Source organism: Megalops cyprinoides, chromosome 16 (assembly GCF_013368585.1).
Source record: "Megalops cyprinoides isolate fMegCyp1 chromosome 16, fMegCyp1.pri, whole genome shotgun sequence".
Lineage (NCBI taxonomy): Eukaryota > Metazoa > Chordata > Actinopteri > Elopiformes > Megalopidae > Megalops > Megalops cyprinoides.
The window spans coordinates 27,705,677-27,733,261 of record NC_050598.1 but is presented as its reverse complement, the minus strand read 5'-3'; the positions used below and the strand labels follow the sequence as shown (position 1 = coordinate 27,733,261).

Genomic DNA, 27,585 nt, shown 5'->3' with positions numbered 1-27,585 from the left:
CAGTGATTACATGTCCAACTTACTTAATGAAAACTGGAAAAGCCAGAAGTGAAGAACTTATCCAGGTGGACTTACCTACATAATTATCAATTTACACAACTGGATTATTAACTGAGGCAGCTCAGGTAAAGTACTTCGTTCAAAGCCACAACTGCTGTGCCCCACGCAGGATTCACACACACAATCTCCCAGTAAAAAAGAGAGAGAGATTCTCTGGACACAAAGCTGAGCTTTTATCAGTCAGGACATCATATGTTTGTCTTCAGATAAGCTGCAACCAGCACTGCATAAGTAGATTCTCTGAATGGGAACAGCACAGTGAAATGTCAAATGAACACTTAGACTCCAGCATAGTAATGGGTAATAAATTAATCCTTTAACACTTATGTGCAGTAAGGTTGATACATTGAGTGGGAGAGTAGAAAGCATGAGGATAGCTGATAACCCCTACAGTAAATGTAGTATACCTCTAATGCATGTGTGTTACACAGCTAATGTATGAAGATTACACCCCAAATGTAACCAGCTAAACTGCCTGTCAAATGCAGGTGTACCACACCTCTAATGTAACTGGATTACACCGCTAATTTAAATGAACTACACCTTTACTGTAAATGTACCTCCATGAAAAAATCAATTAATTAATCTACTCCGGGCTGATGAGGTGTTTTACCCTCTCCTTTTTCTTGTCCCTGCAGCTCCTGTAAATCTCTACAGTTTTATTGTTTTTACAATCAAACTGACCTAGAGAATTATTGCAAAGTCATTATTTCTGCACCTAACAGCCCATAAGTTATGAGGTAAGGAGACTAGTACACAAAGGCAGGACCCAGTTCGTGTTTTTTAATGGCTGTTAAAACCCCAGCTGACCTCTGTCAAACCCAGACCTCATAAGATCCTTGCTGAAAAGAGATACTGGTCTATCACAGACCTCTGTTTTTCATTGCACATTTCAGCAAAAGCAACAGGGAATTTTGCCTTGTTTTGTAATGTTAATATACAGCTAAATTATAATTTTGAAAGGAATATTTACAAATATATATTCAAGTACATTCATCTAGGTGCTGTTACAACCCTATGTAATATCTTGTTTGATGTCTTTTTCCCTAGTAGTGCAATGAATAAAATCTGGTGGATTTTTTTAATCGAAATGTTTTTTCGATGTATAATTTGGCGCGGTAATGAATAAATATTTTAACTTAAAGCAAGCATTGGCATACAGGTATATGTGCGCGCACCTATGTATGAATGATGCGCATTAATGGGTACACGTTCGTTTAAAGTCACAGAGAGAAGACTCATTGTGGAAGTTATAAGTCTTGGTGGTCGCTTCCCCTCTCGCGCCGGTCCACCTTAACTGACGGCCGCGTCTGGCCGTCTCCCACATCCCGTCATAGGCTCCGTCTGCAGCATCCTTCTTTCACCTCCGTGCGTTTCCGTAGCAACAGCGGACCCGGCTGATGCGGCCGGCGCCAGGGTCATAAAGATGAGTGAGGATTAGGACGGTCCAGTGCAACAGACCTGAGTTCAAACACACCAGGAATTATCTCCCCCTACATCCGTCATCAGTGCGAGAAATCCCCAACAACAGCTGTCATCAGAACAGTTCTAAGTTGCATCAAACCTGCCTGCGCCCGAATGCGCGTGCACTGAAATAAAAATAACAACCCATGAGATTTAAATAAATCTCTGCTTGCTTAGGCGTAATGCTGTCCCTTGACATCAAGGCTTATATTTTTCCAGTCCTCATCCAGTGAGAATAATTTACACAAATTGTTGAAACCGGTGCATTCATTCAGCCTGCGATGTGTTTGCTTACGTCTGTCTTTGCCCTTTTTAATGGGAGTGAAAGGGTGTGAAATTCTCGGTATTTTGTCGTGAATCTGAGATACTGACCAGCGCAATTTACAGAATTTTCCACTTGTGAACTCTAAATACTTTAGTTATGACATACAACATTTGTACGATCTCAATATCATGTTGAACGTAGTTTAGATTACAGCAGGTGAATATGCGCCTTATTCGCTTACGTTTCGACAGCAGTGCAGTTATACACCGGTAATGTAGGTTATCAGCTATTCTACCACCAGGAAAATAAATCGCATGCACATGTGAAGATCACTCTAACACAGGCCAGACGAGTCGCACGCAGATTTCATAGACATTGATAATCGCAAACATGGCGGACGACAAGGTGAGTGTGGAACTCCGGAGTGTAGAGATCGGGATTGTATTAATAGCCTTTAAGATGACCGATTAATCCGCCCGTGTCTTGCAAGAAGGACATACCTGTCTGTGTAAGAATGAAAACTTTTCTGTTTTTTGTTTGTTTGTTCACTGCTAACCAAAGTGTTTGGCTTAATTTGCCAGCTAGCTATAGCTATCAAACTAGGTTTGTGAGCACTTGCTAGTTGGCTTTGGTAGCTAGATAAGTGCAAAACATTCCATAGCTATAGCTATTTTGTACGCCTTTACAGCGATCGGTGTGTATGTTTAGCTTGCCTTTTGCAGTTCGTTGCACGAACGTTTCTGGAAATTGAGACAAAGATGCCATTTCGGGTGTCGCGTAGTCAGTCCGCTGTACTGTAGACGTGAATAATCAATTGCAGATATTTTACGGTCTTCATTGAAAATAATTATCTCAAAACAATGTTTAAATGTTACACTCAAGTCAAGCAAGTGCCGTGTCCATGTAATTACCCGCCTTTACGTGTAAGAACAGTATATTGTGCAAATTTCTGTCCTTAATTTAAAAAGTGGTCCAAAGTCCACTAGCAAAGCAGGATTTTCAGTTGGCCTAACATTACAGTACTGGCATCTAGCAGACCCTCTCATTCAGAGCGACTTATGTCAATTACAGGTTTTTACAATGCTATTCATTAATACAGCCAGATATTTACTAAATACCTTGCCCAAGGGTACAGCAACAGTGCCCACGTGGGGAATTGAACCAGCAACCTTTTGGTTACGAGTCCTGCAACCACTATGCTACACTGCCGCCCCAGAATAGAGTAGGTCAAAGAACAGCAAGTTTACTTTGTGTCCCGCGTGTGACCGCCTTTCCCGTTTTACCCCAGGATCCTCTGAGGCAGCTGAAGGATCTCGCACAGCTGAAGGATCAGCTGGAGGACATCCAGAGACGCGTGGAGAACGAAGTGCAGGCGGGAATCCCACAGGTGAGTGGGCCCCACCGTGGCTGTTGTTCCGCACAGCCGTGTCAGACACTTTAGGTCCTGGAGTCCAGGAACTTAATTTGCCAGCTAGCTATAGCTAGCTGGCAAATTAAGTTCCCTTTCCGCCAGCAGCTGATTCTTACAGAATAGCATGTGATCATTGTTCTCGTCCCATTAGTAACTCCAGCTAAGTGGTCAAGATTAAAAAAAAACACAGACCAGTGGAATTCCCAAAGCATACCAGAGTAGCAAATTCCAAACGAAGGATAAGCACATATCAGAAAAGACCCCGAGCGACTCAAGAGAAGAGCTGCAGGGTGCTTTGAGCAGTGCAGCAAGGGAAATCCAGCCAGTAAAACTCACCCTACCCTAGCAAAACGAGACCTTTTGCGCACCACCTCTGCTGACTCTTTGCCATTGTCTGTGAATGACAGCTCAGACTCGAACCCAAGCTCTCGGCTCTTAATCAGTCGAAATTCTCTTGAAGAGTTTACATTGTGTACCTTGTGTTGTACTGAGTACAAGCTTTATGTCACATACATGATACCTTAGCACAGAGACTTATGTACATACAGGATTATGAAGAGAAGAAAATCTACCTTCCAACGCAGTCGTTTGTTATTATGTCTGATAAGCGGATGAGACACAGTCTGGGTGCATACATTTATCAGATGAGGGCATAAAGCACGGTCCCAGTGTGGCTGATTATCAGGTCAGAGCGAGTGTGTGAGTCCTGAGGAAGCTTGAGGATTCTGACTCTGTGTTTGTATTTCTGCAGGGTGGCTCGTTGCTGGCCTCTCCCTTTCTCAAGGGCTTTCTGGCTGGGTACGTGGTGGCGAAGCTCCGCTCCTCAGCTGTCCTGGGGGTGGCTCTGGGCACGTGCACTGGCATATATATCGCTCAGACCTACAACGTGCCCGATATTGAGAGGACCCTGAAGGACTACTTCAACAACATCAGAAAAGGGCCCAACTAACCGGGGCGGGGCACCCCCTCTGCCTCTGGAGGGGTGGTCAGTTGCCTCGTTCTCCGCAGAGCGTTCAACGTCAGAGCCCCGGAGGATGACATTCTCCCTCGCAAACTGGAAAATAATGTATTATATTTAAATGGAGGAGTGTTGTAAGTTTTGGGTCAAAGTGCAAGAAAGGCTACATTAACAGTGAACAGGAAAGAAATGAAGCAGCAGCAATCTGGGTCCACAATGTCATCTGTAAAGTCCCTGCCCGTGAGCATGTGCAGTGATTTTTGCCCCAGACGTGTCAGTTCACAGGTTGTTTTCTGAACTCTTACATCAGACTGAAGGTAATCACTGTGTCCATGACACTGGAAGAACAGCTTTGTTCACTTGGCCTTAAGAAACTGCTCAGCATAGCTGCTTATTTGGTCCATGAAGAGGAACCATCTTATTACCATTTCAAGACTTTTCCATGTTTATGATGTGTTTCCGTCAGCTTTTTGCCATTTTAAACAAACATAACAAGAGAATCAGAGGTTTATAGCACGTCATGTATTAGCTGCATTTCAGCTTCACTGCTTCCTATAAACTGAGTCTGGGGGCTTCTGTCCTCTGAATGACCATATTCAATCAAATATAAGGAACCATTCTTAAAAAAAATCAAAGTTAACATGCCATATCTGTATTAGATGTGTACATTTTAAACTTCTGTTATATTCTTGCAAAAAACATGTAGCAGCAACAGCTAAAACAGGCACTATTTTAAAAATGTTGATGTTATTTAAAAATTTATTAACAGTAAAGTCTAATTATTCATCTGGCTGCAGTATAGTGCTTCCACAGGTTAGTGGATGTAAAGAGATATGTTATTAGAATTATAACTGAGCCACTCAGGTGATGCAGTGTTGCACTAGTTAATGACTGTCCCCCAACACTCTCCCCTCCTTTGAGAATGATTTTCATTCCAAATGTTGGGTCTGATGACCCTTCACCTCCGAGGAGGCGCTGGACGAGGGCAGCGGGGTGGGGTGCCCTCCTGACCCTCTCTGTCGTCATCTATGGCTCCCACGCCCCCCTCATCGCCCTGACCAAGGTGGACGGGCGAGTACCCTTCAGCCCCTCGTCCTGTGTGGTGATGATTGAGCTGACCAAGCTGCTGGTCTCCCTGGCCCTGTTGGTGACCCGGGACCTGCACACCCTGGGCGTGTCCGTGTCCTGGCGCCACGTGGTGCCCTACGCCCTGCCCGCCCTCCTCTACGCCCTCAACAACAACCTGGTGGTGTTCATGCAGGCCCACATGGACCCCAGCACCTTCCAGGTTCTCAGCAACCTGAAGATCGCCTCCACCGCCCTGCTCTACTCCTTCTGCCTGGGGAAGAGGCTGCGGCCCAAGCAGTGGCTGGCCCTGAGCCTGCTCATGGGGGCTGGGGTGTGTCACAGCTACAGCAGCCTGGAGGTGGAGGAGGAAGGGAGGGGAGGAGGGGACGCCCCTGGGATTCGGCTCCACGTCTCCGCCTGGGGTCTCCTGCTGGTGCTCACCTACTGCCTGATATCGGGGCTGGCCGCCGTGTACACCGAGCTCATCCTTAAAACCCAGCGGCTGCCGCTCAGCTTGCAGAACCTCTTCCTGTACGTTTTCGGCGTGACGGTGAACGGGGCAGCCCACGTCTCCGGCGCCACGGGCGACCGGGGCTTCCTGGAGGGTTACTCCGCGGCGGTGTGGGTCATCGTGGCAGGACAGGCCACCAACGGTCTGCTGATGGCCGTGGTCATGAAGCACGGCAGCAACATCACCCGCCTCTTTATTATTTCCTGCTCCATGCTGGTCAACACCGCCCTCTCTTGGGCGATACTGGGACTGCAGCTTACGCCGATCTTTCTACTGGCTGTGCTGATGATCGGGTTGGCTGCTCACCTGTATTATGGAACATAGCACTCACACTATCCTTCCTGTTTTAGTAGCAAAAACAGGGGCAGCACGGCTAAGCAGAACAATACCAGTGTGATACCGCAAGGTTTTTTATTATGACATTAAAGTTCCACACACATCATCAGTCCCAACAAAATCATTTCTTTCGCTCACTTGTGTTGTGTGCCAGTCAACTTTCCACTGATTCATTGTCATATTTTGCTTGTTTTTTTTTCTTCCACTTAGTTTACACAAGTTCAGAGAAAGTGAAATGTAAATCAAGTTACATGGATACTTGATGCAAATGAATAATGCTGGTCTCACAAGGTGTAAGTCTCAATGCTGAATATTTCAGGGAGCTCCTGATTGGTGAGGGTCATTTTCTTTTCCACTGAGCAGCACAGGTCTGCTTTTAGCATGACCATCGAAGCTGTTATACCCATCATGCTGTTGGCTTTCTTCTTATACTGTTTCTTCTTATACATGTTTTGAGTCAGCTTTGTTTCTCTTTGCCTACAGGCACCACATACCCTAATTTACTTCTCTCTTTTGGTTTGGGTTTTTTTTTTTTTTTTGCATGGGCTGAAACAGCTGACTGAAGTATATCCTGTTTCTTTTTCCCTGAGGGCATACACCATTTTTAGTTTCTTATGAAGTTTGTGATTAATCTGTATTCAACAAGGAGTGTGCATCTCTCCTTGTTTTTACCAAGAAGTGTTGAGACATGTATGGACAGTTATTTAAGGTAAAGAAGTATACATACAATGATTAATTAAAAATAAAATATATATTTATGTATTTAAATCAATTTAAATGAAAGTCACGGGAAAATAAAAAGATCTTGACTTAAAAATTTCTTATGTTTTTTGGTTTCTTATTTTTTTTGGTATGTTATGAGGTTGAGCGTTTTTGAAACTGCTTTGCAGCGCTTTATTCACAATTCATTAAAGGAACACTTTGCCTACGCCAAAGTCTTGGTTGTGTTCCACTTTTCCTTTATTTGGAACAGACCTCATAAAGATACAGCTTACATGGTTTTCAGGTAGGCTTTAAGTCCATAGTTTTCTTTCTATATTGTCTGCAGAAATAGTGATATGTGCCCTCGATGTGCATGTTCTTGCCAATGGTAGCAGGCCACTTTTAAGCCACCTGGAAAACAGTGTGCTGCTTGCTTAGCAATCATCCTCACATAGCCATGTTACCATAGGAATGGGGGTGTGACACATCCTTTGTGCTGGTCATCTGTCTGTGCCCCCCCACCCCCCCCCCCCCCCAGCCCCACAGCCCCAGAGCAGTGTCATTTCCATGGTCAGCGTGTCACCCATACACCCACCACATGACGTGCACACGAGGAGGCCCCACTCTCCGTCTCTACCCCCTGCCTGGGAGGGGTTCTCGCATTGCTGCCGGGGTGGAGGCCCCCTCCCCAGCGTCTCCACGGGCACAGAAGGCATCCCTCAGTTCCGCCAAACCTGCAGGTGAGAGGCAAAGAAAGGTGACGTCATTCAGCTGTGTTTCCTAAGCACTGCCCGCGCCGCCCGCAGTGGAACACCAGGGGGCAGTTGGGGCAGTTGGCGCCAAGCTGAGCTCACAGCGTCTGGCTTTAAAAATTGATGGCATGCCACCGGTGGATCAAGCTTTCACAAAGTTAGGCGGGGTTAAGTGCTTGGAGAGGGAAGTGCACTGTGCTGGCAAGGTACTGCCTCATGAGTTACTGCACCAAGTGTTTATTCATTCACACCTTCGCCCCCTCACAGACACTATCTAAGGCACATTATCTCTCATTCATTCAATCACTCATACAATGACTTAGCTTACTCATTCATTCACACACCCAATCACTCGCATTAGTCACTCCCTCACACACTCGCTGAGTCGGGCAGTTACTCGCTCACCTCATGCAATCCCTCACAGACTCACACGCTCGCTCTCTCAGTGCATCACCTCTGTGCAGCTCCTTGTTCTCCGCCTGAAGCTGCTGGTTTCGGGCGGACAGATAGACTGCGTCCTGGATGGCCTCCAGCAGCAGGGTCCTGTACCGACCCTCTGTCATCTCCCTCTGCTCCTCAAACATCTGGCGGAAGACTCGGAAGACCTAGGGAGAGCAGGGGCGAGAACCTGCCAACTGAGGGCCGGCTGGACGTACAGACCTGGGTGTCAGTTTTAAACAGCGATGTACTAACATCACCAGTGTGGTTCTGGGAAAAGAGCCTGCAGCCGAGGAAATATCATCCTACGTTATTGACATTTATCAGACTTGCACAGGTTACAAATTTATCCATTTATACAGCTGGATATTTATTGAGGCTATTTACTGGGGGTTAAGTACCTTGCCCAAGGGTACAGCAGCAGTGCTGTAGCAGGGAATCGAACCAGCAACCTTTCGGTTACGAGCCCTGCTCCTTACGATTTTGTTACACTGCCACCCTGTGTTTCCCCTTTGTGGAGCTCTCCCGGGCTCTGCTGGTGAGCAGCAGCCCCAGGGCTCACCCGCAGGCTCTCCTCCCGGAGAGCACTCAGCTCCTGGGCGTGCCGGCGGTGCTGGGCCTCCAAGTCTCTCTCGGCTTCCAGCCTCTCCCTGCGCACCGCCTCCAGCTGCAGCACCAGGACCTGCCTCTCCCTCCCCAGCTGCAGTAACTCCCACTCTGGCCCCGGGGCCTGCAGACAGGGTCAAGATTCCTACATTTACATCCACCTTCAGCGGACAGAGTTGGGGTAACTACAGTCCCATCTGTCCTGTTAGCAAACAGAACAAGGACATCTATAGGTGCCGGGCTAGAAGGTTGGATGATAGACTAGTTGTTTATCAGTAATTTCAGTTACATATATCTTATGTATATCTTACTAGACCCATGTCTACTGAGGTTGTGTCATGTGCCTATAGGGGGAATACATATTGAATGCACGTCTGATAGTTACCCTGCATAACAGCATCTGCTAAATGTAAATGAATATTAGATTTCAGTTGCTTTTTTGCACACAGCCAAACAAGAACCTACAACAGCCCGAGAGTGTTCATATTTCAACATTTTGCTTAATATATTTTGCTAAAATGTCATCTGAAAGCACTGTACCCAGGTTTTAAAACCCCTTGAAATGTGTCTGAGCTCTGGGTAGACCACACAGTTTGGTACAGGTTAGCCTCGCAGACATGATTTTGTCTTAGTCACCTTGTCTGTCCCCAGCTCCCTTTCAATCTTCGCCAGTTCTTCTTGGATTAGAGTCTGATGCTCCTCTGCCAGCCTCTTCCTCCTGTCCAGGGCCTTAGTGTATTCCAGCTCCACCTCAGACAGCTGGGACAGACCATTCGCTGTCTGCAAACAAGGTTGGAGCAAAGAACATGCAAGATGCATGTGCGTGTCAAGTGAAAAAGGAAAATCAGAAAAATCAGAAACCTGACACCATAACATCCAGCGAATGTGGGGAATTTACCTGGTCAGTGCGGTGCTCTGACTGCCCAGATTGCCTTTCAGCAGCAGCCAATCTGCTTTCTTCCTCCTTCAGGGCCTCCCTCAGCTGCTGGATCCTTCCCAGTCTCTCCTGGCTCCTCTCCACACTCACTTTTCCCTCTGTGAGCAGAGACAAAGAAGGGGATGGAAGCCACAGGCTCATGCTGCTACAATCATAACACAGGAGGTCTAACTCACTGCAGTGTGACCCCAGCCATTATATTTATAGGAATGAGGTTTCATTCTAATTCTAAGAAGGCTTACCTCTCATGTGGGCCTCCAATTCTTGCCTCAGCTGATTCCGAAGGATTGTCTGCCTCTCTGTCGCCCCCTGCAGGTCAGTGTTCTGACGTGGCATCCCCGACTGTGAAGATCCTGCTTGATACCCCTGCCCCAACACAGAATGCGAGTATTATAATTAGTCGATCAAAAATGTTCAGTAAACACTAAAACAGCTATATAGATTGGTTTCATCAGTGCATTCTACACATGAAGTAAAGAGACCTTTCTTTTTTCTTTGATTTCTTTTGACTGCTCCCATCTCTTCTCCCAGTCTTGGTCCTTCACCACCTGATCAGTAGCCATAAACAAATTTAAGCAACTCCTCACTGAAAATAAATGAGATTACAGCTCTGAAGAGGAGTTTCTCCTCTCTGAAGATTCGTATGATGTGGAAGAACAGACTCAGCAAAATCGAGTCATAGATCAAGACTCCATGACCTGCAGGGCCTGGATCAGTTCCTCCAGTTTCCTGGTGTCGTCATCCCCACAGTCCTGCAGAGACACCATCCTGGTCCTCAGTTCATGAATCCTCTCCCTGATCTCCCTTGCCGCAGCTTGTGGACACCACTGCCCAGGGGTGACCTGGGTCTCCAGGCCCCTCACCTGATTGGCTAAGGCCAAGGCGCACGGGGTCTCCTCGTCCAGCAAACCTGAGGGTTCCACAATCAGGCAGGTGCACCTTTTTCACCATAAGAGCATGACATGTGGATATTGCCCATTGGGTCACAAGCTACCAGGGCTACCCAACCCTACTGCTAGAGGGTGGCAGTATCTGTAGGCTTTCACTAAAACCAGGCTCCAAGCCATTCAAATGATTATTGCCTTGATCATTTGAAATTTACCCAAAGTTATAAGAGTAATGGTGGTCCGAAGGGAGAACACCGACTAGCTTGCAGGCTTCCAGGACCATAGCTGAGGAACCCTCAGCAAAAATGTTATGCTTTGCTGGCTACTCCTAAATGTAGCCCCACCTTGTGGTTGGATGCAGTAGAGAAGGACGGTAGTGCCACGTCCTGTTAGAGTGTCTGTCAAGAGGAGGGGGAGGAGCCTGTTGCCAAGGGTCGCTCTAGAGTCCGTGTGTTCCAGAACTTTAATTAGAGGGCTGACCCTGTGGATGGAGAGCACACAGGGGAATTGTGGGTATTTCTTCACCTGGGCTCTCGAAGGTCAGCCCTGTTTGTGCTGCATATTTGATGTAAGAAAAACTGTTGAGAGGCAGGTCTCACCCATAGAGGTCACCTTTGCGTGCCCCTCCTGCAAGATCAAACACCCGAAGGCTGCAGCGGCGGTACTGTGCGTCACGACCCCTGTCAGCTTGGAGTCTGTGCTCAACATTGACTGAGTACATAAAACTGCATCTGGGGTCAACACAGACAGCTTCAGGTCAAAATTTCCTTTAGTTCACACCACCCCTGATTAAGCCCATCTCAAATCAAACCTGATCTGTACCCTAATATGCTTGGCCTTAACCCGCAATTGCCTCAGTAAATCTCTCGCAGTATAAATGGATAAAATTATAACCTATGTAAGCTGCTCTGGATAAGCATGTTTGCAAAATGTCAGTAATGTAATTTAATGTAGTTGCAGGGTAGTTCGCCCCATTCCTTAACAGCTACAGTCCACAAATCCAAGATCATTATCCTTAGTGGCACATGGTAGGTTTGGCTAATTAAATCCAATATTGACCTTGTTATATCAAAGGTAAATCATTAGCCAGAGTCTCTCCTGGACCAGTGCTGTGTGCCCAGCAGATGGGTGATATGATTTACCTGCTGCTGAGACTGCCACCGTTTATCCTCAGTATCTCCCTGCCCTCCTCATACAGAGCAAGGGCCTCTTCTGCTGTTTCCACAGTTATCTCACACAAGCCATCTACAAGCCTGAAACAGGACCAAACACAGAACCACATTGAGCAACCAGACACTCCAGCCTCACACATTTACAGAGGAAGGAAGTTGCACTTTTATAATAAAAGTGCAAAGTTAACACCAGTGTCTCACTCTTGTTAACATCTCGCATCTAAATGGTAAAACTGTAATACTGACAACAAAACTAACATAACCCTTCCACAATATGTGTGCTTCATTCAAGATTAAACAAATGAAAGAATGAGTGAATTAATACTCCTGTTCCACACTCCCAGAAGTCTTCTGTCCACTCACAGTCCCAGGATGGGGTGAGATATCAGCCTTAAACCACGCTTCTCTGGGTTCAGAAGGTCAACTGCACTGTCATCTGGGTAAAACTGCAAGGAAGTGTTGGAGCAGACATGTGGTAGGTCATACAGTTGGAAAGCCAGTCAGAACAGAAACAATAATTATAAGAAATAATTTAAGAATATTTACTGCTTACCTGTATGAAGGACACTGTTGTGAACCATTGTCCATCATTTATCTTGAGTATCTCACAGAACAAACCTGTAACCAACTGAAAACAATGGTTATTTATTAGAAATATATTACAGTGATAAAATCAGAATATATATTGTACTGTGCATAGTTCTGTAAAATAAAACAGCTGGTGAGGAGCTGGTTAGTTTTGCTAGATTGAGATTTCTTGTTGGTTGTGCAATTTATCACAATGATACATGCATTTTAATATCAATAAAAACTGTTGCCGTTGTTATTTTATTCTGATGAATTATTATAGCCCTGATGTACCTGTTTGAAGATGCTGTGCCTCTCTAGAATGTTTTCTTTCCCAGACTTGGAAGTCCCACCCACCAGAACAGTGCCATGACAACCAGCAAGAATCAGTCCTAACATGGGCTGGAACAGCTTGGAATACAGCCTCTGTTAAACAATTCAATCAGCACACAAATACCCGCAATCACAATCCACTCAGGTATCACTGCACTGAAATAGATATGACTTTACCTGAGTAATACTTAAGGTATAAATACATGTAACAACAAAGCACAGTAATTAGCTTTCATGCCAATTGACCAGATTATACTTCAAAATAGGGATTAACTTTGGTTTAGCATAAAAGTATTCATGTAAGCTCTTTGGCTTTCTCACCTGCATGTTTTCTTTAGTTGTAACAACATCAAAAGAGTAGGAAATTCTCTAAAAAAGAAGAAAGGAAAAAATATTTATCAAACGTGTGTGTGTGTGTGAGTGTGTGTGTGTGTATAAGTATGAGTTTTCAAAGTATTCAGGTGGCATATTCAAATATTAGTGTTCTCACCTCATCTTCTTCGCCAGTATAATCCACCCTATTGGCCTCCTCATGTATAATTAGCCTGTCTTTATTTACTCTGTCTGCAGAGATGGAACAAATCCAATCAGATGGTGATAGAGATCTGAAGGATTTTTTCACACTTTAAAAGCAGATATTGTATAAAAGATTTACTACAGACCGCTGGTGAGGTTCAGTCTAGCTTCGGTGTGCTTTGAGTTTAACTCCATTTGATGAGTTTGAGTTCACTTGCAGTTTTTGGATGAACATATAGTATCAATGGCTTGGTGGCCAATAAAAGCAACAGAAAATCTTATGCAATAGGTTAAATTTCTGCACCACAGCAGAGGGCATTGAAGAGAGTGAATGGAGGTCCTATTTTCACATCAGTAAACTCAAGTTTCCAGTTACTTTTACCATAGAGGATTCCAAACTGCCTGTTCAAGCACATTTAAGTTCTGCAAAATCGGAGATCGGAGTATGTACATTGGCTCAACAGCTAATTATGAGAACACTAGAGGGACCAAGATGTGTTTTCCTTTTGTACCCTGTCATCACTCACACCTGGGTAGTTACACCACCCATTCCATAGGCTCACAGATTCATCTTTCACAGGTAATCAACCTCACAGATATTTCTGTCACTGGTATGTGACCTCATAGATATGCCCCTCACAGGTAACGGACAGCATCTGTCATAGGTGTGACATCACAGGCTGGAACCGTGACACCTCCGGCTCATAACAGAAAAGGTACCCCCTTACCTGTGCTGTGTGTGAAGACGACACCCACTCTCACTGGCCCCTTTTCCACACTCTGATGAGGACAAAGACCCAGCTGTTTTAGTCTCAGGTAATGTCCACCCACAGTAGGTTTCCCATGACCCACAGAGACAAGCTCAAAGAGACTGTTCCCCTTCCACTTGCTGGCAAACCCAAAGTGCATTGTTTATTTAAGTCTGTGCACACAGAGAATTGTGGTAGGACATAATATGTGCAGTTCTTCTGACAGGTACTTACAGATACATCCATGTCCTCAGAGGAAGCACCCCAAATCTAACCCTCATCCACTGCTGTACAGAGCCTGCAACTGCAAGAACTGCAAGGACCTGAAATATTGATGAGCTATGACTGTACTGGAGTATAGGGTTTCCCAAGGGAAAAGATCATATGAAGAAACTAGCCTCTCTTTCGGAAAGTGGTTGGAATTAATGTTTTTTAATGAGGAGTCTGCTGTGACACCACACCGCAGGAACAAGACTGTTTTCTTTTTTACTTTGTGTCTTCATGTTACTAGCTTTCACTGAAATCCAAGACAGTAAAAGAGGAAATGTCAGATGGGATAGATGGCAGAACAAATATTTATTTGTTTAGAAAACAGCTTAATACATTTAAAAAAAAACTAATAAACATATACACGCTCATATAAAAAGCCAACTTAATGTGTTGAAAAATTCAAAATGTGGTGAAAGTGCAAAAGATGACAATTTCAACATTCATCATGGGAAAATGTGCATATAAAAGAACGTAAAAAATTACAAAAACAATATGTCACCAATTTTGTGTCCACCATAATGGTTCCTTTCTAGTTAAATATAAAGACATCCTCCTCCTGTGGCTAACAACACCAACGGTTTCATATCTGAAATTATGTGTACCTATGTGCAATAAGTATAGTGTATTATGTGCAATAAGCAAGCAAGGAAAAAGAAGTCTGTAAAACTGATGTTTTATAGTCGTAAAATAAATTTATCTGAATGAATGGATTAATGCTGACTTAAAAGAAAAACAGAAAAAATTAGACAATTTCACGTACCTCAATTTTCTTTGCCTGGGAAAGATCAACTCCCACAGCACTCATTAAGCCCGATGAGGTGAAGGATGTTAATTTCATGACGCACAGCTGTTTAAACATTTACCTCTTCACCATCATTTTTTTGTGTGTGATCACTACTTTGGGAGTGAAATAAAAGAGAGTATGAACTCTCTATGAAGCAACACAATGCGGCTTATTATAGTCTACTTGCACTAAAAATGCTTGTCAATGCTTTCTTTGAATTGTATTTCCTCATACAGTAAAACAACATGGAAGGTTTTTAAGGTCTTCGAAAGGCTGATCTATAGAACACGCAGCCAATCAACACAGCAATGAGGACGACCACTGCCAGGACAGACAGAGAGATGAGACAGACAGCTGCAGTGTGGTTGCATTCATAGTACGAGAGCCAGAGGTCCTTCAGTAGGGTCCCTTTGAGCGACAAAGGTGTGTGGCACACATAATCATCAGGCCAGTCTTTCATGATGCCAGACTGTCTCCTAAAATGATCCACGGTGTCTCTCACACCACAGCTGCAATTGTACGGGTTCCGTCCGGCACGGAAGGCCACGAGCTCCTCCAGAACCCGCAGGGGATCAGTGCCGGGCCCAGACTCATCCCACAGACCCGTCAGCTGGTTCCCATCCACCTCCAAGACACGCAGCAGAGGAGCATTCGTCAGGACCGGCAACGTCAGGAGGTGGTTATCTGACAGGTGAAGCTTTCGGAGGCCCCGCGGCAGGCTTTCAAAATGCTGGAGGTTGTTGCCACTCAGGTCAAGTACTACCACCGAGCGCGGCAGGTAAGGTGTCATCTGGACGAGCTCTGTGTGGGACAGGTTCAGGACCCGAAAGCTCCTGTCTCCCAATGAGCAGCCCGAGGGGGGCTGGGAGAAGTTGTTCTGGCTGGCGTGGAGATCTTGGAGGGCAGGTGTGCCTTTCAAGAGTAGACACAGGTGCTGGAAGGACCGGAGGCGGTTTCCATTCAACCTGAGGCAGTCCAGTCTCGGAAAGGTGACGGGACACTGCTCAAGCTCCAGGAAACCATCCTTTAGCTCATTCTCTGACAGGTCAAGGTCCGTCAAATTAGTCAGCAGGCGGGCAAACCCGCAGTCGAGCTCGGAGATCCCAGAGTGTACAACAGCTACACTGCTCGCTCCACCCAGCAGCCAGTGGTGAAGGGGCTGGCCGGCAGGGTGGAGGAGAGCGGAAGACATGGTCACGTTGTCCAGCCTTACCCCACTGAGTACAGAAGCACTGGGAGGCATATATATCACATTATTGCTCTCCAGCGTGGAACGCACAAAGCCCAATTCCTTAACGTTAGAATAGGGAAGGGCAAGTATCAGGGCAGAGAGGAATCCCTCTGAAATGGTAACACGTGTGAAGACCAGCGTCTGAACTGGAAGCATGCGCAGATGTTGTAAACCAGTGAACAGCTGTGGATCGATGCCTTCCAGAGACCCGTCCTGAATTTCCAGCTCGACAGCTGGTAGGCAGGGAAGGAGATTGATCATGTTACTAAGGGCGTCCACCGAACAGATGCAGCGCCGGCCCCGAAGGTCACACCGTCCAGCTACAGTCCTGGCTGGGGACCCCCAGAGCAGCAGCATCAGCAGGGCAAACTGACCAGCCAGCATACTTCACCGCCCAAACCTGAGACAACAGATCAATTCATTGTTATCATTTCAAGGTATCATCATTACGTTGCACTTACTTGTAAAGAAAGAATGTGGTTATTTTGCAAAGAAAGACCTGGCCACTTTTTTTTTTTTTCTAAAAATTCTTCTCAGTCAGGACTACAATCAGCTGTCCTGGGACATAGTTTTTCCATTCATAACCAGTAGAAATAAATAAAATGCAAAATATATATTCAGGTTTAAAAATATAATGTCAAGTTGTCTCACCATTTAATGAAATAAAGTAATAAAGTAAATAAAGTTTTTAGTATACTTACTATGTTACTATGAAGAACAAGCTTTACTATGAAGAAGTAATGCTTACTGTCTTTAGACGAGCACCTGCAACAGTCTTGTGGCAGCTTCTAAATGGGAACGGGGCTCTATGTCAATCTTATTTCCTTTGACAGCTTCCTCTTTGTGGTCATTGTAACATCTGCTTAACTTTGCAATAATGAAGATATATGACCTACAGTACAGGAAGTGCTCGTGCAACGTTGGTCAACAGACAAAGAGGAACACCACATGAATCACAGATGTTTCATTTAAGATTCAATTTTGGACATGAAGCTTTACCTTCCTCTTCTATATTGTATGATTATGTTATGCTTACTGGCATTGTAAGAAGGACTTGTTAAAAAGGTTTGTCCTAGATCCATCACACATAGAACTGCTGTGAGAGTATGGTCTGGGAGACCCCCCCCCCCTATGGTCAGACTGTGGTACTGCACAAAGCATGTCAATGCACGCTGTGGTAATTTTTCACAAAGCATTTAAAATAAAATGTTTACTGCATGTAATATCCCAGGAAGGTGCTCATATAACTGTTTCAATAAATGTGATCTGGCTCTTAGTCGAATTCGAGTCGTCTCAAAATAACCTGAGGGCAACTGTATCTTTGTGTTTAGACATTTGGCTATGGCTGACAGCAATTAACTAAACTTACATCAACAACATTTCTGGAATCAAAGCTGATTAGCTATCACTAAGACAATTAGCTATGTACATACAGTTTCATCATCAGCTTCAATGAGAGATTGTGAAAATGCAGAATGCAAAAATGTAAAAATAATGCTTGCACTCGGTATGGGAGATCTATTTCAGACTGAATCGTTTCACAACAAAGAAGAACCACAGGGAAATGAAAGCAGACTCTTTACGTACTTCTTGCAACAAATATTTATGTTGCCAAGGACAGTGAAAACAAGAAACTGACTCCAAGTCCACATTCAAGGTTCAAAAAGGCTTCCAGCACAAACAGGTCACAGTGTTTTGGGACCTAAGGGACTACATATCAGAGAACGAGCTAGACTTTCACACGGCAAAGCAAATCAGTATCAGTATATAAGTCAGGCATTGCTTTTTGAACATTATTTTTTAAATTTTTCAATCATTGTGCCATTTCTCTCATAGTTCACCCAGTTTAATGCTGGTTTCATTCACCATTTTCATCCTCTGTTTTTGTTACTGTATTCTCTGGTCTATTTTCCATATTCCTCACTAATTCATAGATGCGTTTGTACATAGGGGCTCGTATCCGCACGCATCTCAATGTGTTTCCATGGTAATCCATGATTCCATGGATTATGATCATAATTTATTCCATATGGAAATCAGCATTTCACTGTGGTCTCCATTGCTGGTTGTGACACTACATGGCTGCTCACCTGGGAGGAGCACCCGAGTGAGCACACAGTTCAAGCAGCAGGAACGGATCATGTTTGTGAATGGGGTTTGATCTCATTGCTACTGATAATTATGTTTCCTCATTGTTATTTTCCTGCTTAGGAAGAGGAAGCGCATGTTTGTTCGTTTGAATAATAAAAAAGTGTCTTACTTTCAGATACGCAAACTCATTGCATTGCTAATGTCGGGATATCTGTTTTTTATAGTTTGTGTTTGGTGGTTTTACCACCAGTTTATCATTATCTGCCCTGTTCCTGCTAAACCCTGCCTTTAAGATGTTAAACCAATTGCCCACAGACCATCAGAAAGGAAGAGGGCAGATATGATACTTGAGTGCCATGTGGGTTTTTGCTGTTTAAAGCTTCTTCTCTAAGTGTACATAGTACCTACTTGACATTGAATCTTAGTGTGCCCGTTTATTGTAAATATTTCTTTTGTGAGGTTTTTTTTTTAATTCAGTTAAAATCTGCAAAACACTTGTACATGTTCACGCCCTACCCTTTGCACTTTGTTGGGACCTGCATCCATACATCCTTCTCCTGTGCCTACCAGTCATCTCCCTTGGCAGGTCTCTCTACAACAGGGTATATTTTTTTAAGAGGGCACCCTAGTGTCTCTGCTAGTTCTACCACCTGTCCAATATATCACCTGAACAATGTAAAAGGTGAACACTGGCCAGGACCTCCACCTCAGTCATTCTTCCTACACAGGTGGAGTCACGTGTTATACATTTACATGTATTTATTTAGCAGACGCTTTTATCCAAAGCGACTTACAAAAGTGCATACAGCAAGTATAGCGACAGTACAGGGACAGGATGTGTACAGTTCCACAATGAGACAGTTCTCAGCTGAGAGCAAGGTCTGTTTGAGGACACAGTACTATAAGATTTGTACAATTACAGCCTATAGGGCAACTAATACGATTCACTTTCAAACGGCAGACTTCGACAACTTCAAACGACGCAATGAGCGTCAGGGTAAAGGTGGCAACAAGAAACAATTTAAAAAGCACAATTTAAAAAGCACAGCAATTTACGACAGCACTGATGGGCGGGGGGGCAGCAATTGTGTGCTGGGTCAGTCCAGGTAGAGTCTGAAGAGGTGCGTCTTCAGGCCCCGTCTGAAGGAATGGGGTGAAGAAGCTGTCCGTAGCGAGACAGGGAGTTCGTTCCACCACTGGGGAGCGGTATAGTGGGTTTCAGGTATAGTGCACAGTATATGGCTTCATTCGTGCATTTGGGTTGGGGAGAAGGGATTTAAAATTTCTTCATGTGATCTTTAAGACCCGCCCTCACAGACTGATGACAGCAGTTCTGTGTTGCATCTGAATGAATTTTCCTCACCATGACCTCACATCTGCCTTCGACTCATGCTTCTCCCCTCTTGCCTCCTCTTCCTCCTCTACCTCTCTGTTCATGTCTTCCTCTACCTCTCTGTTCATGTCTTCCCCTTGCTTTGTCTTAACTTCTGATATGTGACAAAACTGGCCGCAAAAGCTCTCAGATACGGCAAAATAATCCCATCTGTGTGTGGTTTTGAATATTTTTCTCCTCAGTGTTTTATACTTGCGAAACTGGAAAAACCCTGCATTATATGTGACTGGTTTCCTTCAACTGCCATGCACACCTGCAAAATTATTAATTTCTCCCTTGCAGACTGAATGGATTTATCAAATTCTGTCCAATGTCGTTAACTGCTTGTGAGGAGTCAGGGTAATCCTGGTCTGCTGTTCATGGCTTGAGACCTTATCTCAAGGATTGAAAAAAAAAGCCTCTCTATCATCCCCACCTGAAAGTCACAGATCCAATAGTCAGCGTCTCTCTATCTCCCTCTTGTGGTCAGGACTGCCCACATCGACTCCAACGTTCCTTTGAGGAATCAACCTCTTGTTCATCCAGCAGTTTCTGGAGTCTCTGGGACTTTCCACTGAAAATTACTGGACAAGGCAGAAAACAGGTGGAGGAGGAGTGGAGGGGAAGAGCGAAGCCTCTGCTTGCGGTCCATGGAGGATCATCCTCTATATCATTTTGATAAACTGCCTTCTGGACAGTGGCGGCCGGTGAGCTGGAAACAGGGGAAGCTGAAACATTACCTTTAAATCTATCATTACTTTCAACCTGTTCCCCTTTATCTCCTTTGATTAACAATAAAAAATAATTCACAGAATAATTTACACCAATCGCGTAAATGGAGTAAATGATTATGCTCGCGAAACAGCGCAGATTGTCTGTAGTTTGTGTGCTTGCGACAGCTACAACATGAAATTGTTTAATTCACAAGGATGGCATTTTTCGATTTAAATTACATTAAATGCTTGTGAGGTCTGTGTTCTAAACGTTATTGTTCATTGCACTCAACCTAACCCAAAAGTTTATTCTCAGTAATTTAAATCGATCTAACTAAATTTAGCTCCGTTTTGTAATTTGAATTTTGTAACACAAGAAAGCTGTAATGTGAAACATTGAAGAGAAAGCTTTGAGATTAATATTACTTAATTGTTCAAATTGCCATCCTTGTTAATTAAACAACCTCATGCTGTAGCTTTCGCAATAGCGCACAAACTACAGACAATCTGCGCTGTTTCGCGAGCATAATCATTTACTCTATTTACGCGATTGGTGTCAATTATTCTGTGAATTATTTGTTTTATTGTTACTCAAGGAGGATAAAGGGGAACAGGTTGAAAGTAATGATAGATTTAAAGGTAATGTTTCCGCTTCCCCTGTTTCCAGCTCACCAGCCGCCACTGCTTCCGGATGTAGGTATCGCTGCTCATGCACAAAATGAGTGTCAGTGGGGGTTCTATACCAGTCGCTGTGATAATGTTGAACAGAAAATCAGGCACCAATGATTCATAACATACTTGGTGCTGTTGCTCTGTATTATTGTGTCTACTGTATACCATGTCTTATTTCTGTACATTCTTACAACATGTAAGTCATTAACATCTAATGTTTTGAAACATTTAAATCAGAGATTGTGCAATTCAATGTGTCATCTGTGTCCATTTGGCATTTTCAGTGCGTGTGTTATTGCACCCCCTGAAGATAACCTTTTGAGGTGTAGTTCCAATGATATTGCACAACTTTAGTGAAAGACCCTAAAAACACCCTGCTGAAGGAACAAACCCAAAACAGAACATTGGCATTACTCTCATTTACATATTTTCTAAAAATAAAATGATTAAATAAATATGCTAAATCAATTGTTTGGCATTACATGAAACCACTCTAACATTCCAAGGTAGATATTTTGGAATACAAACATTCTTGCTGCGGTTCAATAATGAGATAATACACTTGTATAGAAACAATAAATACATTTTAAACAGCCTCTTTTTAGTTAGAAATCGATCATTTTATTAAGAGCCCAGTCATGGTGCAGTACACATTTTTCTTCAAAACAGAAATTAATCTTCTTATTCATGCCTGCTATTTAAGCATACTTGAGATTCATCAGAAGTAACAGTTGTCATACATATCACAGTAGGTTTATTTTCAAATGTCTGAAAAGATGAAGATAAAAAAAAGTCTGAGGAGAAGGTGTGGCTACTGATAATTTACATTTGTAGTAGGTGCTTTTGAGGCATTTTAGGACAGGTGGGATGGGTGGTCAAGGTAAGTGAGTAGACAGGTGGGGGTTATGACTGGGCAGGTTAAGTGTGGATGGGAAAGGTAGGTGTGAGGGTAGTTGGGTCGGTTCAGGTCCGGGCAGGAGGGGGGCTGCTATACATCGAGAAAAGGATAGAGCCTCTCCCTCCTGCCTGTTACAAAAGCATGAAAAAGCCTTCACCCCAGCTGTTGATAAGCACATTACACACTCAACAGATTGAAAGCGTATTCTTTTACCTTCTACCATGAAAAAATGATTACAAAGGAACTGTCAAAAGTTGTCAAGAGTGCCTTAATGAGCTGTTGTTTAATGATTGCTTCAGAGAAATAGATAAGTTAGGAGCACATGGTGACAGCTGTTGGCATCATGATTTCAGCACAGCTTTTAATCATCTGGAAAAACAGGAAATCAGCATTACCGACACATACTTGTACGTCAAAATGTCATTAAGACGTACTCCACTTAATTACCGAGGAATGAAACAGGAGAATGTAACGGGACACGCTACAGGAATCCCTGCATTTTCTCAGTATTCACACGACTTAGACGTCTGATTTAATCCGGAAAAAACATTTATTAAGTATACTAATATTCCCCAAAAATAAACAAAAACAATTATTAATGAATTTGAGGCAGAATTTCTTTTGAACATGTTAACTAGGTCCAGTCACTCAGCTGCTAAGGCTGAGTGGCTGGACCTGGTTCATTCGCTCACGCCGCAACGTGGCTGCGGTTTACTCACCCTTCATCGACACCATTCTGGCCAAGCTGGGGAATGCCATCATCTGGTCAGCGCCTGAGGGAGGGTTAGAGGGGACGTCCGCGTCAGTGCCTGAGAGGACTGGGTTTATCACACCGAGGGGAACCATATGAAACACTCGGCGCAGACCTACCAGGCATGCCTCCGCAGACGGGTCTCCCGCGCACCAGGGTGTTGGGGATCTGCACGCCGTTCTTGTCGACGCACCAGCAGTAGCCGGTGCTGTGCCAGCACTGCATGGGCAGGTAGTTGCCCTGCTCGTCACACTGGGGGCGGTAGAAGCCCGGCTTCACGGAGCCGCCGCCGGCTGCCTCCAGCTGGCATTTTGTCTGGAGTTTGTATGCTGTGAGGCGAAAACAGAGAGAAAGGGAGACGCTGAGATTGGTGTGCATGAGTGAGAGAAATGGGTAAGATAAGTCAGATATCAGTCTGTGTTACACGGAGAGGGCTGTGACATGTGTATGTGATTAGAGACAGTGTGTGTGTATATGTTTGTGTGTGTAAGAGAGATAGCTGTAAGATGAGTCTTTGATTAGTGTGTGTGTGTGTGTGTGTGTGTGTGTGCGCGTGCGCACATATTTGTATATATGTGCCAGAGAAACAGACATGTGAGACGAGTATGTGATTAGCAAATCGGGGTGGTGCAGTACCTCCCAGGGGTGTGGTGGCCTCCCCAGGCACTGGGGTGGGTGCAGGGTGCTTCTGCTGGGCCATCTGGAAGACCAGCCAGTGATGCATCCAGCTCTCAAAGCCCTGCCCAAAGACAAAGGGTGTCCCAGGTTAGAAGGGGACCGGTGGGCAGTGCTGTGGTGTGAGTGCTTACCGAGGGGAGAGTCTCACCTTCCACTCCGACTCCTCCATCTGACCCTTCAGGCTCTTGAGGTTTCCCAGGAACGTCTCATTGAACTGGGGCAGCTGTGGGTCCTGAACAAGGAAGACACTTGCTGTTCAATAAACTGCTGGACAGATGGGCATCCTTAGACTCTGTCTGAAAATATATGCTTGCTAAACACTAGGGTTTTTTTTTTTTTTTTACCTCCAGAAGGTCCTTAACTTGCTTCTCCAGGTTGACCATAACAGTGTCCTCCAGCTTCTGAAGAGAGAAAAGAAAGGCCACGTATGACCACAACAAAACAAGATCTTCCATTCAACACAAGACAGGCCTCAACCTCCATACACCTGCATTAAGGTAGGAATTCATCACAGGAGTCCGGTTCAGGAGTAGGTAGTTCTGATCCTGGTGTTTCAGAGACACTTTTGTCTTGAGCTTCTACATAATTGGAACAATTATTAAACTAAATTAGTATACCATGTAGTAAAGGCACTCATGGAATGGAATTGCCAACCCCTGACGTAATCATCTACACAATAAAGCAGCATTGTCATTTGTCAGCTAAAATCTTGCTTATGAATTAAGATTTAAAAAGTGCCCAGAACTAATAATAACTGGATTAGAATTGTTTTTTAAAAAGTTCAGTTTTTTTGAAGACTGCCATCGAGACGCTGAGTTCTTCAGGTACATCCAACAACTTATTCCCAGGGTTTGCTAACTCAGCGACCCCAACCCCAACCTTTGTGTGCCCTCACCGAACAGGACTCACCGTCATAGGAATCTCCTTTTTCTCGCTGGACACATCCATGAGAAGGGGCATGTTGTACATAGGCATGCGGAGCATCTTAGGGGCGCTGGATCCTAAGACAGAGGAGACAAAATGAGCACTACATCATTCAAACACAACACACAGCATCTCATGCCATACAAATACATATCCATAAATGTAATCGTAATCATAATCACTGTAAAGGCAGAAGTGTGTAGACCTATCACAAACTCCTCAAGTGGAAGAGATGCAACCCATTGCGGTGTGAACTGCATGTTTCTACACAGAACCTACGAACAATCTGTGGAGGCATATATCTTTTTTTTACATTTACATTACATTACTGGCATTTAGCAGACACTTTTATCCACAGTGACTTACATATAGTAGGTTACAGTTTTTACATGTTACCTATTTAAACAGCTGGATATTCACTGAGGCAATTCCAGGTTAAATACCTTGCCTAAAGGTACAGCAGCAGTGTTCCAGCAGGGAATCAAACTGGCAACCTTTCGGTTATGAGTCCTGCTCCTTACCGCTATGCTACACATAATTTAATTAATTTAAGAAGGGGGCTCCTTTTGCTGAATTAGCCTGACTGTGTTAACACCTAGCAGCACCATGTTTTACCTAAGGCAAAGTTTAATTAATTTATGTAGCCCCGCCTCTCTCTTTGCATGAAGCACACTGTAGCTTAACGCTACGTCCTCCACAGTCCCTCCACCCCCCCTCTCCCCAGCCGCCGCCTTCCTACCGGAGGGCCTGCGGGTCAGCTGGGTCTTCAGCCTGTCTGTGTTCTGCTCCAGGGTGCTGATCTGGCTCTTCTGGGTGATGACGAAGTAGGCTGTGAGTCCCTGGCCTGCGAGGAGCAGGCAGAACAGCAGAGTGATGCCGGCGATTTTGGCGTCGCTCATGGAGGCCCTATACAGGGGGCGATAGAGAGCAAACAAACTGTGATCCACACCCTTGCATGTAGAACGCTTGGTCATGGCGGAGAGGAAAGGAGACGAGTATCTAGCCTACAGCAGCATAGTACATATGACACTGTGTGTAAAGAAAACAAAATCCAAGGCTTTGTTTGATGTTGTCCTTTATTGTACCTAGAGGTTAAGCACAATACTTACATGAGTTTACGATGATTTTAATGAACTTTGTATACACTACAAATGCTTGTGGTTGTATGCCTATACCCAGCACAATTATTTTGTGTGACATTTTACAATGGAAATATTACTTGATATTCTTTACCTATGCCAACACTAGTCCCTGTTGCTATTCTTGCATGTACTTCTATGGATCTTGTCATAATGGCCTTACCAGTCTGCATAAATCTTTAAAAATGGACCAGTCTCTAAAATATGCGCTTTACTTTTTTTTTTTTATTTCTACAATTCTAAATATACAAATGACAAACTAGTGATTCTTCTTCTAGTCACTTCCCTGTTGTTGGCAAATTTATACTGGTTTAAACTATTTAAAATGTTTAACATAAAAATTCCCTTCAAACCCAGCCCTGACTTGAGATACATAATGTACAAATTGACTTAATACAATTTGCAGTTGAGCTCAATGCTACCCTAGAATAAACGCCTTTGAGAACGTCGAACGATGATGACATCAGTTGTCGCTGGGCAAAGGTATGTTCTGAACTTCCCAAAATCTCGGCTAAAGGGATGAAATACTTCTGAAAGCTTGAACTGGGGGGGGGGGGGGGTATTTAGCCTTAGAAACTTCCTTAACTTAACAATACCATAAACACTCACACCATACTACTTTATATATATTTTTTTTTATTTTCTATATACTTTATTTACTACTATTTCTATTTACTTATTGTATGTATACTTTATAAATGTGTTTCAGAGCGCTCGCTCTTCTTCCTTTCCTTTTTTTGTCTTTTTTCTTTTTACTATCACCATTATTGCCTCTCGCCCCTTTTAATATTGTGGCAGTTTAATTAGATTACTTAAAATCATTTCATTCTATTTATGATTTTTTTTTTTTTTCAGATTGCATTTTGCTCAGATTGCATTGTTGTTTAGTGATACATTCAGTTTTTCGAAATGCTCACCACGTGCACCTTAATGAAGATAATATATGTATATACACGTTTTTCTTTTTTCTTTTCTTTCTATTTGTAGATGTTTTGTTGAAAGTGAGTGAAAATAAGATGTACGATAAGTATCGCACTTGTCTTCGGACCTAACCGTCTGATGCAGGAATAATTTCAAATTACAATAAAATAATATATGTATATATATAATAGAGCTATATATTGCAACTGTGCATAATTAAAATGCACACTACTACTTAAAAAGTATCTACATTAAATAACATGCTAAGGACAATTTCTATACATTAGCCATTGAAAATAAACATGGCTAAACAAGGCAAGTGTTTTATATTGAAGTTTATTTTAGAACGAGTTATTGACAGTTATCTCCTCACCTTCCCGGAGTTCTCACGACACTCTCCTGGCTCTCAGTTCGCCCGAGGAGCGACGCATCCTGTTGGTCGGCCATCCCGTTCGTATGCGCTTATTCTTGCGTCTCGATCTCACAACTGTAAAGACTGTCGCAGACGCGCGCGCGGTATATAATAATCGCAGAAAAAGGAAGCGCAATATAGCGGACGGCCGAGGAGAACTGAAAGTGACTGGCCAGGGAAGCCCCAGATTGTAGGCAAGGTGGGTAGGACAGGTTCATCCCAACTCGCTTCTGAGCCTCAGTTGAGTTTTTTTGATTGGCTGCTGAGGTCAACATCATCAGTTGACAACGGCAGAACACTAGAAAGCCACGCTCAAACTCAGACTTAGAGACAGCTGTGGCTTATAGAGGAGAAGAGTCAGATAAGATTTCAGTAGCATTAGTTATGGCAAGCCATATACCACTTGAAAAAAAAATGCATCTGGAATCCGGAAAGATTACCGTAGGATAATTATATAAAAACACATTGTTAATAAACAGGTGATATTCATACATCTAGACTTTGTCACCATTTGGACAAACTTTAACGTTTTCAATTCAATTCAGTAATTCAGAGGGCCTCACATATTTCTGGGGTAACGGCCTAGTATGTCATCTCAAGTCATATTGCATTGTTTTATGCACTTCAAACCACAGACACACGATATCCTTGTTGAAGTGATCCCCTTTTTCTGCAGATTTTGGCATTGCTGTGCATATGAGATTATGTGTATATAGGCAACTGTGTATCTGGCATTCTACTTCTACATATGTGGGATTTTTTTTTTGACTGAATTCCTGTTTGCAAAACATTTTAAAAATCTGTCATTTAATTGTTTGTATCATTAATTTGTCAGTGAAGTTTCCATGTTGCTCTTTAGTGCAGTGTTAGATATTTTGACAGATAAATGAATCAGATGGGATGTGCGCATTTTAAAGAAGCTTTAGCCCTGCACATACTTTTGAGGAATCTAATAAAAATGGCATATAAGAGAGCATTCAAACGTAGGACAAAACAG

General features: G+C 43.8%; 4 protein-coding genes across 4 annotated transcripts; 2 read left to right on the top strand and 2 right to left on the bottom strand.

Annotated features, from left to right (window-relative positions):
• Positions 1 to 2,176: 2,176 nt before the first annotated feature.
• On the top strand, positions 2,177 to 4,243 carry LOC118791197 (SLC35A4 upstream open reading frame protein-like). Its single transcript, XM_036548480.1, has 3 exons — positions 2,177 to 2,194; positions 3,078 to 3,176; positions 3,952 to 4,243. Exons 1-3 carry the CDS (start codon positions 2,180 to 2,182, stop codon positions 4,147 to 4,149), a joined length of 312 nt encoding a protein of 103 aa, XP_036404373.1. The 5' UTR covers positions 2,177 to 2,179; the 3' UTR covers positions 4,150 to 4,243.
• Positions 4,244 to 4,246: 3 nt separating this feature from the next.
• Positions 4,247 to 6,567, top strand: slc35a4 (solute carrier family 35 member A4). Its single transcript, XM_036548479.1, has one exon. The coding sequence runs from the start codon at positions 5,081 to 5,083 to the stop codon at positions 6,059 to 6,061; it is 981 nt and encodes a 326-aa protein (XP_036404372.1). The 5' UTR covers positions 4,247 to 5,080; the 3' UTR covers positions 6,062 to 6,567.
• Positions 6,568 to 14,724: 8,157 nt separating this feature from the next.
• LOC118791662 (toll-like receptor 2) lies at positions 14,725 to 15,989 on the bottom strand. Its single transcript, XM_036549121.1, has one exon. The coding sequence runs from the start codon at positions 15,976 to 15,978 to the stop codon at positions 15,043 to 15,045; it is 936 nt and encodes a 311-aa protein (XP_036405014.1). The 5' UTR covers positions 15,979 to 15,989; the 3' UTR covers positions 14,725 to 15,042.
• Positions 15,990 to 21,463: 5,474 nt separating this feature from the next.
• On the bottom strand, positions 21,464 to 26,763 carry cd74a (CD74 molecule, major histocompatibility complex, class II invariant chain a). The gene is made up of 9 exons (XM_036548927.1): positions 26,550 to 26,763; positions 24,856 to 25,022; positions 24,102 to 24,193; positions 23,537 to 23,593; positions 23,341 to 23,424; positions 23,151 to 23,253; positions 22,634 to 22,843; positions 22,483 to 22,536; positions 21,464 to 22,132 (listed from the first exon to the last, which is right to left on the bottom strand). The coding sequence occupies exons 1-9, from the start codon at positions 26,621 to 26,623 to the stop codon at positions 22,125 to 22,127; spliced, it is 849 nt and encodes a 282-aa protein (XP_036404820.1). The 5' UTR covers positions 26,624 to 26,763; the 3' UTR covers positions 21,464 to 22,124.
• Positions 26,764 to 27,585: the final 822 nt, after the last annotated feature.

What these genes read in the sequence shown, in the direction of transcription:
- LOC118791662 (XM_036549121.1), bottom strand. Translation starts at nt 15,978, where the DNA reads ATGTCTTCCGCTCTCCTCCACCCTGCCGGCCAGCCCCTTCACCACTGG.
- slc35a4 (XM_036548479.1), top strand. Translation starts at nt 5,081, where the DNA reads ATGATTTTCATTCCAAATGTTGGGTCTGATGACCCTTCACCTCCGAGG.
- cd74a (XM_036548927.1), bottom strand. Translation starts at nt 26,623, where the DNA reads ATGGCCGACCAACAGGATGCGTCGCTCCTCGGGCGAACTGAGAGCCAG. An exon ending in GTCGTGAGAACTCCGGGAAG is followed by an intron (nt 25,023 to 26,549) that starts GTGAGGAGATAA and finishes CCCCCTGTATAG; the next exon opens with GGCCTCCATGAGCGACGCCA. An exon ending in AAGTTAAGGACCTTCTGGAG is followed by an intron (nt 23,425 to 23,536) that starts GTAAAAAAAAAA and finishes TTCCTTGTTCAG; the next exon opens with GACCCACAGCTGCCCCAGTT.
- LOC118791197 (XM_036548480.1), top strand. An exon ending in TGCAGGCGGGAATCCCACAG is followed by an intron (nt 3,177 to 3,951) that starts GTGAGTGGGCCC and finishes GTATTTCTGCAG; the next exon opens with GGTGGCTCGTTGCTGGCCTC.